General features: G+C 31.9%; 1 protein-coding gene across 1 annotated transcript; it reads right to left on the bottom strand.

Annotated features, from left to right (window-relative positions):
- Positions 1-4,352: 4,352 nt before the first annotated feature.
- LOC119689153 (myosin-3-like) lies at positions 4,353-8,764 on the bottom strand. The gene is made up of 4 exons (XM_038103917.1): positions 8,280-8,764; positions 7,782-8,150; positions 6,064-6,197; positions 4,353-4,626 (listed from the first exon to the last, which is right to left on the bottom strand). Exons 1-4 carry the CDS (start codon positions 8,559-8,561, stop codon positions 4,383-4,385), a joined length of 1,029 nt encoding a protein of 342 aa, XP_037959845.1. The 5' UTR covers positions 8,562-8,764; the 3' UTR covers positions 4,353-4,382.
- Positions 8,765-12,202: the final 3,438 nt, after the last annotated feature.

Here is a 12,202-nt window from a genome sequence, read left to right as displayed (position 1 = left end):
ACCGAACAGAAGACATTTAGTCTACCATATGAAAGCCAACAATTAATCAGTCCTTTACTGGACTGATGTCTGATGAAGACAGGATCTATTGCTTCAGAATTTTTCTTCAGACTTAGCGTAAAGCCAAAAATTTAGTAATAATATAACTTCTTGTTTCGTTTTTCTCCAATTACGGATGATAGCCGATCAATTTCGATAAACATATATCGTTATCTGCCAACAACCTCAGCTTTGTGTTGTTGGGGAGCAACGTCTCTTGGTAACCAAATGAGCTAATCAGATCTTAAGCCTAGCAGTTATCTGAAGATAATTTGGCATTTATCCAATTACTGATAAAAGGCTTGATTTTGGGCCAACTAATACCACAATAATAACCGAATAACTTCTTGCTAGTATGTACGTAAATACATATCCATTAATTCTGCCATTGTCAGATATCTATTCCCCATTGTCAGTCGGGCGAAGCTTTTTGGATAACCGGAGAAATATTGAAACGATTTTCTTTCTTTGTTTCAGTCGCGCGGAATCAAATCAGAATGGCAATCTTTTCGTTATTTTGCAAGTTTTTCTTTCAGACCACCTTTTTTGTAAAAAAACTTAAAAATATACTACCAATACTTGAAGAAAGTGTCTACCAATACTTGAAGAAATGACACCAGAACACCTGATGTGTTTTTGTCCAAGTCTGGCCAGAACTAGGTTTAAGTTTCTAGGGGCCCCTTTCTTCAACTCACTTAGCGATATCTCCAGCATCAGCATTAGCCAGATTCTTGCCTTTGTTAATGCCTCTGGTTGGTTCTAGTTTGACCCCCTATCTACTACCCACTATTACGAGGTTTTTGTGGACTCAAAACGGTTTTCATCCTTAGCTATTTGAGGAGGATTCGTCCTCCCTCCACCACAACTAACTATTGCTTATATTGAAGAAATTTTACAAAAGCAGTCTTGAGAATTAGTTCTGGACTTGGAACTCATCTAAGATATAGTCAAATGAATTTACAAAATTGTTTGATTTCATATCTTTGAAGAACTTGAGAGTTTAAGAAGAACTCTAACAGCTGATGTATGTATTTTCCGTGCTATTTTCTTTCCGAAAAACCAGCAAACTAGTTTTAGTGTAGCATTGACTTGAGGACTAAGACATTGCTAAGAAGATTGTCGTCTCACTTTCGTTGGTATTTGAGTACTTGGTTTCATCATCTAAGTACCACCCATACACAATACTATAGGTTTATATTATTTTTATGCGTATTATTGTAATTATCTATTACTTCTTAAATTATAATTACAATATTAAGTATAGCTTAATTATGTCATTCAATTTTATCAAACGACGCCCATATCTAATACCGTAGGTTTCACTGAAGTTTAAAAAAAATTTAAAGGAATTATTTAGTATTGGAGTAACGTAGAAAAACAAACTGAAATAAAAAATAAATTAATATTAATAATAATAATTAACATATGTAATTAATAAATTTGCAAATGATATTTATTGCAAATGTCTGTCCATTTGCTTGGCTGTCAATTCTACTAGATTCGGCTGTGGTACATTTTAAAGCAGTTCAATTGATTTGTATACATATTTTTGTATTTATACATGTAAATTAATTATACATTAATTTATTTGTATATATAATATATTTATCTATTTCATTTTATATATAAATTAATTAAATTAATTTAAATAAATTCTTTGAAAATAACAATTAATCGAATATCGTGTAAATAGCAAAGGCCGTAAAGAATTATACGGTCTTTAAAAGTATTACGGTCTTTATCAACTGTTTCAAATTAGTTAATACACAAACCTGTCGCATTTTAATTAATAACGATATGTAACTGCGAGTTTGAGATTGTTTCAACGTGAGATGGCACCACGATACACTGATTTGAAATGATTCAAAGGTATATATATCCATTACTTAATATATAACTTTTATTTTATAATATTAGTTATATTGTTATCCTTATAATACATACAAAACATTTTCAAAAGAATATTTGTGCTAAAATATTTCTTTTTAGTATGAAAGTGGTTGAAGAGTCATAGTGTAATAAAATACTAACTCATGTATGTATGCATATAATAAAAGGACGCAATCTCGGAACTAAAAGCCACGGGCAAACCGGTCTCCAATAAGGCACTGTACTTGGATCTGCTATATGCTATAAAGAGAGCTGTCATTTTAAAATCTATTATATTTCAGGATATGGTAGGAGTGCTACCAAATGACATAGTTGACTTAAGATAGACAAGGTTCTAAGGAAAGTGACACAAAATCTTTTAACTCCTCTTTGTAACTATATCCATGTCTACCTCAGCAGATTGGGTGTATATATATAAATGTTGAAAATTTAAAGTGAAAAGACAATTCCGATCATATAACGTATTATTGAAAAAAAAAGAATAGTGCATTGCGACCAAAAATATCTATTGTGCACCTTGTGTTTCTCCAAGTCCGATTTCTTCAATAAAAGACAGTATAGAGCCTATCTTTCCTAGTCTTGGATCCTTATAATCCATGAAATACCCTCATAGATGTTTCTTCCCCTTGTGCATCAGTGCCGTAGACTCGCCAAGTACATGGTATGCAGTTTCTATCTTTTCTCTACAGTATCTGTAGTCTGAGTTGGATTGAATTACTAACTTTGATAGGTGATTATTCAATCTACAGTCACCGATTCTTAGATTATTTTTTGATTGTGGTATCTTTAAAGCGTTTTAGGTTGTAAGTCCCTAAAAACTGGTTGTAAAAGTCCCTAGGTTATGATAATCTTGGTAGCCTTTCCCACTAGAGTTCTCTTTCTTTTTCCTCTGCGTCGTTCATAGGAATGGATAGAGTTCCTTTGCCTAAACTACAGAATCGTTCTGGTCCTATCATTCTTGAAGCCGCGAGAATCTTGATATCTAGTGAGCGTGTCGTAGGTTGATGGGGAATAGGTGGACTAGTTTAAAACCTTAAACCTTAATATTATTACAAGTAAGTTATATCGGCATATAGTGCAGTCGAAAAAGTTACTTTTAATATCTGACTCTACTATAATTCAATATTAAATAAAAGTGCCTGAGAACTCAAAATCGCGTCATGTACTCCAACTATTTTCGCACATGGAAGAAATGAATAAGATTACTATATATATGAGTATAAGACATGACTAACCTGTACGCTGCTATGCATTTGTTTATATATTTCATCCATGTAGTTCTTTTTTTATCTAGTGTTCAAGTTAAAGCACCACTAAAGAGACTTGATGTAGGAGACTGGAAAAGGCACGTATATAGCGTTTGGTAAGACATCCTGGATCCAACCGATCCAGGGCGTTTGAGTAAGTAAGTAAGTAAGTGTTCTGCTTTACTTGTATTAAAAAAATATAGCAATAGGTGAATGTGGCTAGTTTAATTTGGTTTCTGCAGATATTGGCGAGAAATATGATACATATATCGTACTTAACTTCGTTCAACGTATATTTTACTATAATAATATTGTATTAAAAAAAATTGCAAATATTATATTAAACAGTTTTAAATAAATATTAAAAAATTTTTATATATTTTTTTTTATATTTTTTCATATTTATAGTATTGCTAATTAAGCATTAAATCTTAGACAGAAACTCTTCCTAGTCTGGTAGATGAACTGCCAAAGACTTAATTGTTCTTTTATCATTTTCTAATTAGCAATATATAAATAAAAAGAAATACATTTTATTTTAGATTTTTTTTGTTTGAGAAAAAAATTTAATAAATTTAATAGTTGAATTTTTACAGTGGTGAATTTTGATGTGGGGTTGTATTGAAATTGCGCTTCTCACCATTGGTTCCATTGCATGAAAATTGTTGAATTGCTTTTTCTGTCTAAAGATAATTAATATAACTTATAGGATGTTGTCGTTTTTTATAATTTAAATTTTTCGTTTCTTTTGCTTGAGTGGTGAACTTTAGTAGATGAGTTTTCGTTGCTATAGTGTGGTGTTAAGCTGTGTTGAATTTTGACATTGTGGGATCTTTAAGTGTTAAATGGGTTTTCTTCTTTATAATACAATCAATTCTTATGATACTGTCCTTTTTTTAATATTTTAATATTTTAATATTTTAAAATATCTTCACATTTTGTTTTTCTTCTTGACATTTGATATATATATATGCCATTAGTTTTTTGAATTACCTTGAGTGATTTACATCCCTGACTTTCTCTTTATTAACCGTGGTTTTAAATTATTTTTCATAATAAACAAAATAACTACTAACATTTTTTTACGATATTCTTAAATTTTCTTTGTGGTTTTTTTTTTGTGTTTTTTATTTTTTTTTTGTTTTTTTATTTTTTTTTTTTTTTTTTTTTTTTTTTTTTTAGTTTTTTATTTTTACTACCAAAGAACTATTCGTGAACGAATTTAAACCGCGGTGGCGGAGTCGCTGGTAGCAGATAGTACGCAAATAGGTGAACTAAGTTAAATGCGTACTTCTGATGATACCAAACAGTGTTCCAGCATGAACGCAACTTTGTTGTTATTGAATCTTCTATGGTTTTCTTCAGGGTTGAGACCTCTTCGCGAGACTCGCTAAGTTGAGCTTGAAGTTGGGCGTTACTAGATGAAAATTCTTGTAACTTTTCATCTTTTCTGAAAGTTATATACATAAGAATACATATTAATGTATTGAAGTACAGGGTGACCCAATTGACTCGTAAGTGATAACATTTTGCCCATATTTTACCTAATAATAATTGATTTAACTGTTTACAATGCTTTTAGACATTTGTGTGTCAATATTTTGAAAAAGATATTGTTCTCGACATATTCAGTCTTAATAGTGTAATAGGTCTAAATTTAAGCGATAAACCACAAGTGGTTATTGTTAGACCCCTCGAGATTTTCAGGTCTCCACCCATATCACTCTATAATGAAATTGACAATGGTTTAGTTAGATCCCTCGAACACCTTAATATGAATAACATATTCGGGTCTTCGCTCATACCACGTTGTAACGCAATATTTTAATAGTTTGGGAAAATGTTTTGGTGGTGATTAGTAAGAAACTATATCTGTAACAAAAGTGGTTCGGATAATTACGACTTAAATTGAACGAAACGCGCTTCAGAGTGGTAAATAAATGGCTGCGTTTAAAATGGCAGCGTCTTAGAGCGGATATTTACTGAATATCAATTTGTCTATTGACAAAACTTTAAACTCTCAATAGAAAAATTCGTAAACAAACAGAAATCATCGAGTTTAGTTGAAAGCTCAATAAAAAAATCATACAAATATTGAGATATTCGAATGACCGCAATAAGTTAAATATCAAGCACATCGATCGTAATAGTTAGGATAGTCGCTGGTATGTTTGGATCGTAGCTTCAGGGTTAATGAGAATGTTGAAAGTTTTGGAAGAAAGTTCTTGCAGTTAAAGAGACTGAATGTTTCAATAAGTTTTTGCACCAAAACAGAGAGTAAATGTCAACTAACAAAAATTGAGAGATAACGTCATTATCGAAATGATGGTCACGGTCACTAGTTACTGGATGTAAATCCGTATCTTTTTCATAATGGGACATTTTATAGTTGTTTAGACCAAGATAAGTACTACAAAAATACTACAATGTAGACATACTTAAGAAAGCACATCATTATAACAAGATTATAATTCCACAAATTTATTTCCATATAGTGTACGACGCTTTCTTGAAGAAACGCTGTTCATCCGCTTCGAACTTTTGTTGTTAAGACGTTCCTTCGGGTCTGGCGTGTGCTTAGTGGATCATTCGTGTTATCAGCAAAGACTATTATTATTGTTAAAATGAGTTGTGGTGACTGTTATTGATGTTTTAATGAGTTTTAGTGTATAGGGTAGTCACTACAACCTAACCTAACTTATGACACTTTAGTGGCCGAATGAGTGCCATAGTTAGCACTTAAGGCGGCTGTAATAAAATTCTGAATGAATTTGAAAAATTTATCAAGCAAATATTAATATGAAGTAAAAACATACAGGGATCTGAAAAGTAGCATTTCAATTGGATCACCCAATTGAAGTATTTTATTATATTTTTTTTCACTTACTCTTTCTTCTCCTTTAGTTCCATTTCAAGAGCTCTTATTCTCTTACAGGCCTCATCTAATTGTTCATCTTGTTTGGTTATTATTGCTTGATATTTCGCTTCAGTGGAACGACATTCAGCATTTATTTCTGAAATCTAGAAAGAAATCAACAATATTTGATTTTTTAAGTAAATGCTATAATGCTATATATGGTATGTGGTGAAAAGAATAGTTCAGTCGAAAAACTATTGTGGAAGAATGGTGACATTTCTATATCATCAAGTTACAGGGTGCCAAAGAAAAGTCTACTGACAAAAAAATATTAGTCATGATTTATTAGGATTTGATTTGTTTCTTAGACTAAGGAATCAACTCCAGTGTTTACACTATTTTTTTTAGTTGGGAAACTAAACCATAAATCGATTATATATTATTTACAATTTCATAATTAATCCTTTAATCAAAGACTGTTGCAACGATCTTTCCTTTGAATAACCAATTCCACTGATCACTTACAATGAAAATATCTTAAATCAAAAATATTAATCTTCTCTAGGATATGCTAGGTTAATACCGCAATGCAAAGAATCGATCCACTTAGCTCTATTGGCCCATTATTGATGTTTCCTAAGTTTTGTACAATATTAAGTCCAGCGATTTTTAGGATGTGATAATTTAACCACGACAACTTTTGCACTATGGAATATACTGATATAGCTTGGTTCTCGAGATTACGGTTAAAGCGCAAAGAATACTTTTGATATTTGGTATTGATTTGAACGAAATTTGTAACTTTAAAGTCTTTATCTAACGGACAAATTTGCGCAATATGGTGAAATTAAATTGGAAAATATATCTGTCAATTGTTGCACCTCTGAAATTATCCTAATCAATCCAAAAGGTAAGATATGGATCTAGAAGCACAACTCAAGTGAAGTAGTATGCTTTAAAAGTGTTCACTAATCATTCACCTATAATAATTATTAGAAACGTGTATACGTTTGAACTCTTTCCACCATTGTATTGTTTAACTAAAGTTTAAGATGGGAAGATTTAACGGATATGCAGATAGTTGAAGACAAGTTAACTTTTTTTAAATCAGAAATAATCTACTGATCTGAATGACACCGACCATAAGGAAATCAATTTTTAGGTGGATTTGTTTCGGGTCTGTTATTGGTTTGAAAATTGAATCTTCTTATACTGATTCTCACTATAGCTGTGAGAAAGACATCTCTTTCATCATTATCCATCATTTGAGTACCGTACATTAAACATGTTAGGAATTTGCATTCTAAAAATCGTTTGTTAGATGGTTAGGTCAGATGTTAGGTTCTTTACTTAAAGAGGACTGTACTCTGTAACAAAGGAGTCAGATGATTCAAAATACTTCAACCTTTATACGATAATACTATTACCGTTCTAACTCAACCTAACCTTACTTAATAAGAATCAGCTGTTATACTGAAATATACAGAAATATAAAATATATGATTCCAACGGTAATTAATGTTCTTTTCTATTTAGTAGTATATAGTTTTATGACAAGATTGGCAATAGGATTTTTAAAATGTTAAACTAATAGATGACTGACTATTATTTTTAATACCCTCTAATTTTGTAATGGGATTCTTATAATAATATAAATTTTACATAATTCTATATAATTGAAATATATATATATGTTATATATGTTATATGTATAAATATATATATGTTGAAAGTAGATGAATACTTACACTAGAAGACACCTCTTTAATAAGCTTATTTTTCTGATCATCGATTAAGAGTTTACTACGCTTCTCATTTTCCACTTCATCCTCGAGTGAACGAAGTTGCATAACTGTTCGGAACATATCTGTTTTAGTTTTAGAGTATAGATTTTGCAAGGTGTCCATCTCTTTAGTTTTTCGGACCAATTTTTGTTCTAAGATCTTTTTATCCGCTTTCAGTTTTGCAACACAAACGCTTAGATTATCGTATGATACTCGAGTCTGATGTATAGTCTCCATAGATCGTTTGATTTGAAGAGTGAGTTCTTCATTTCGCTTCTGTTCGACACGGAATAGCGAGCAGTACACATGCAATTTATTCCTTGACTTTAATGTCTGAAAATACATAGAAAGGAAAGAGATTAATTAGTAACTAAGGTAAACCAAAACTTTTTACTAATTAAACACATTTCCGATTAGCTTAGGAAATGTGATTCCATAAGAAAATGTGATTAATTTACTTACGCCCTTTTTGAACTCAATTATTGCGTTTAAGAGACTCTTAATTTCTTCGCGACTACGACGCCATGCGCCTAATATTAAGGCCATTAACACCTTTCTGCTAAGAGTTTCATAATAGCAATTATTTATAAGCAATATATTATCGTTAGGCGGCGAACCATCATTGAATACTTGATTTTCAACGGTAATACCATAGTCTTCGCGGGATCGAAGCCTTGTAAAGTTATTCGGAAAATCCCGTGTATGAGGCTCCATCATGAAACGATAATTTGATAGAAACTCCATTTTGAGGACTTGTTGAAGAGAGCTTAACAAGGTCAACAGTCACAAAATGTTGGCCAGTAAGTAAATCTTGTTTTCTCATAAACCTTTTCTTATACTTTATACATGCGTCGATGTGTAAATAAGAGAACTGTTTCAGCTATAAAAAAGCTACAAAATATATATCTTTTTTTGAGCTCTCAAAATGAAAGCATATAAAATATATTAAAAAAATAAATGAAATAATATTTTACAAGAGATTAAGTTTTTTAATATTAATTCAATGTTGTCTTTGTTGAAATGAAAAATTATTTATATATTTAAAAATTATTATCGAACTTTACAAATATATATTTTTATATAGACCTAAGAAAAGTCTTTCAAGAAAGTTCTGCCATTACAGGTAACAATCATTACAAACTATTTTTTAGGGTATTTTATATTAATATCTCAATAAATGATTTTATTAGTGCAATTAATCACGATTATATTTTTTCGGAAATCAGGGAACGCAGGGTTGTTCCCTTGAAAACTAACGCCCAACTGTTTGCTATCAGCCATTGGGAAAACTATGGAGCATGTAAGTCTTGCTTAAGAGAACGAAGCCGAAGAGAACGAACTTTATCTCAGATGCTCAATTTTGTCTTCGGGTATATGAGTCCACTAACCTTCAATTTTTTAGAGTGACGGAAACTTTTTACGTAACTTAATTAAATTCGAAAGGATCAGTAGTTATTAATAGCGAATCTGATTAGTAAAACATACAATCAATATTTTTCGCTCTAATTTGAAATCACTGAAAACTTTTAAAAAAATCATATATTCATGGAATCGAAAAACTTTTTTTCACTATTAAATAAATCGAGGTTGGAGCTCTGTAAGATTTGTCACTTTGTCCTATACTTTACTCATTACATATCGCTGACTTTTCAAAAATGGAACACAATTTAATATCCTTATAAGCTGATATATGGAAGATTACAACCACGTGCAGCGGATACAAACCCATTCCAGTTATCAAGAGAGAAAGAGAGATTAGAGCAAGAGGCTTAATATCTAGCGGACTAGGTTCATTTAAGCCAGAAAGCATGGACGTAAAGCAGAGAAATTAGGTATTAGCGAAGGGGTTTATTGCTCAAGCGCAGGGGTATTACCGGTACCGGGTTCCGGGGTCACGAGAGCCGCGGTTGAAGAGAGAGTTGTTGAAAGGACCAGCGTCCCATTTATCGAGGTAAAGGGACAGGTATTGGGGGGGTTTGTGGCGTAAGGCCTGGAGAGTGCTAGGGACTGAGATGTCAGGCTAGGCTGAGGTTGTGCAGCCGCCTGAGGTACCTTTGAGCAAGTAGGAGGAGGGACTTGTCGATGCGAGTAAATTTAGCTGAGTCTCGAAGAATGGAGTTGGAAAAGTGCTTGCCGTTAGGTTTGCGCTTGTAATTGGTGCAATCGCGAAGGAGCTTGCGCTCGAAAAGATGGTCTGCAGATTGTAGACTAAATAGAAAAGCGTACGTGAGTAAGGGGCGAATGCGCTGTTTATAGCAGAGCAGCTTAACTTTGCAGTTGAGCTGGTTGTGCCTACGAAGGACATTTTTTAGTTGAGTATGCTTAAACCGCGCATTGCGGATGGCATAGTCGATATAAAGGATGAAGTCGTGCCGGGAGGATAGTAATACTGTTAATTACAATCAAATTAATTTTATGAGGAAAATCTCGGTTGATCAGATAATATTCTATTGACATGAAGTTTAAAAGCAAATGAAAAAATTTAAAAAAAATAATCAAAAATAAAGAAATACATACATATAAAGTAAAAAGGGGAAAATGAAGGTGCAAAGTTGAATTCCATATAATAAATAATGGATAAATGTGCTTTGCCAGACGTCCCCATTATTATGTATTATGTCCCCATTATTTTATTAAAACAAAAATGGGTTAGAGCCTGATTTTCGCTCTTAATGATCCCAAGTCCGACGAACTCATACTTGATTTATGGGTCTATTGCAAGGGAAACGGATTTTCATGATTAAAATCCATTTAATGATTTTTTAATAATATGCCAAAAAAATAATCAACCCTAGAAATTGGATTGCCACAACACTTCAAATATCACAATTAGAGCGCTAAGTAAAATAAATTATAAAACCAACAATCAATTTCATTTGCATACACACACATGTATATATTGATATATACACATGTACGTGTTTGTTCACGTGCATATATACATATGTACGTATGTAAATTCACAATAATTTCACAAGAAATTCAACGAATTGGCCAAGGTCACAAATATTAAAGTTTTCTATTATTTTTTATTATTCTTTACTTTGTTCTTCTCATGCTTGCCCTCCTTTGGCCAACACATTGCATTGTGGTAAGAATTTTGAAATCGCTAACAAGGACATTTACTTTCACTTTACCTTCACATTGAACGTTAAATTCAAGGTCTCTTGCTGAAGTTCAAGTCTCTTAAAACCAAAACATTGGTTTTCCTACTTTATAGTGCGATAAGCACTTTTTGTTGTTGTTATTATTATTGGTTAAAAAACTATACATATACATACCAACATTTTCTCTCAGCAATGTAACATTTTGCCTACCCTCAACTTCATACAATAATGTATGTGTAATTGTACATGTGTAAGTCCATTACAAAGTGTTTGTGTGATTGGTGGCAATAAATGAAAAACAAAACAAAAAAAGAATCAATAAAAAAACAAAACTAACTGCCGAACGAGCACGTGTTGCAGTTATAACTGCTTCTCTTCTTATCATTATTTTTCTGTAAGGTGACCAACACAACGAAAGCGTTTGAATTATAAACACTTTAATAAAATACTAACAAGATGCATGTAGCCAATGTTGAAAAAACATTAGCTTGCAATGTTGAAGTGACTTGCCGATGGTCACTCTAATGTATTTGTTTTAATGTAAACACCATTGGGAAATGAATTGGTATATATACGTACATATTTTACACAATGTAGCTCTAGCTGTAGCTGTATGTGTAGGTGTGTGTGTATTGTGCTATTGTTTGATCGATGGCCTCTACGACTCAAAGCATGGAAAGCTGTGTAACCATCGAACTAGTGCAACTAACTACTTTCCCAGAAACTGTTTCAGCCATCTAACACCCTGTATGACATAGGCTTCTGTGTAAAATTTTGGTAGAAAATATTGCGTTTATATGAACAATCTATTTAATTTTGATTAGACGGAAATACTAAACTGATAGGTACACTCAAACTCCAATGTGTTACGTTGCAAATTAGTAGATAATCTCGTAGACCTAACATACTTGAATAACAATAATATTTTGGGGAATTTCTCTAGCATAACTCTTAGCATGCAATATTAGGTTAAAGGTCTATAGGTCTATAATAGATGTAATAAATAAAATAGATAAAATTGAATAAATAAGCATATTTCTTAGAAATTTTCTGACATTATGTATGTTAATGCGTTAATAAATGTAGGGTTAGGGTAGGGTATCAAATAAACTATTTGTTATTACGCTTAATACGAGTATCATTTTTCAAAGTTTAGTTAGAAGGCGGAAAACTATACTCCACACATATATACATACATACATATATAGAGTAAGTACATGTGATGAGAGTACCCGGCAGAGGGAAAGGCACAAGGAGCGAAAAAAAATGTTCAAAAAA

The sequence above is a fragment of the Teleopsis dalmanni genome, chromosome X, assembly GCF_002237135.1.
Source record: "Teleopsis dalmanni isolate 2A chromosome X, ASM223713v2, whole genome shotgun sequence".
Lineage (NCBI taxonomy): Eukaryota > Metazoa > Arthropoda > Insecta > Diptera > Diopsidae > Teleopsis > Teleopsis dalmanni.
This window is presented reverse-complemented; position numbering and strand designations above follow the sequence as displayed.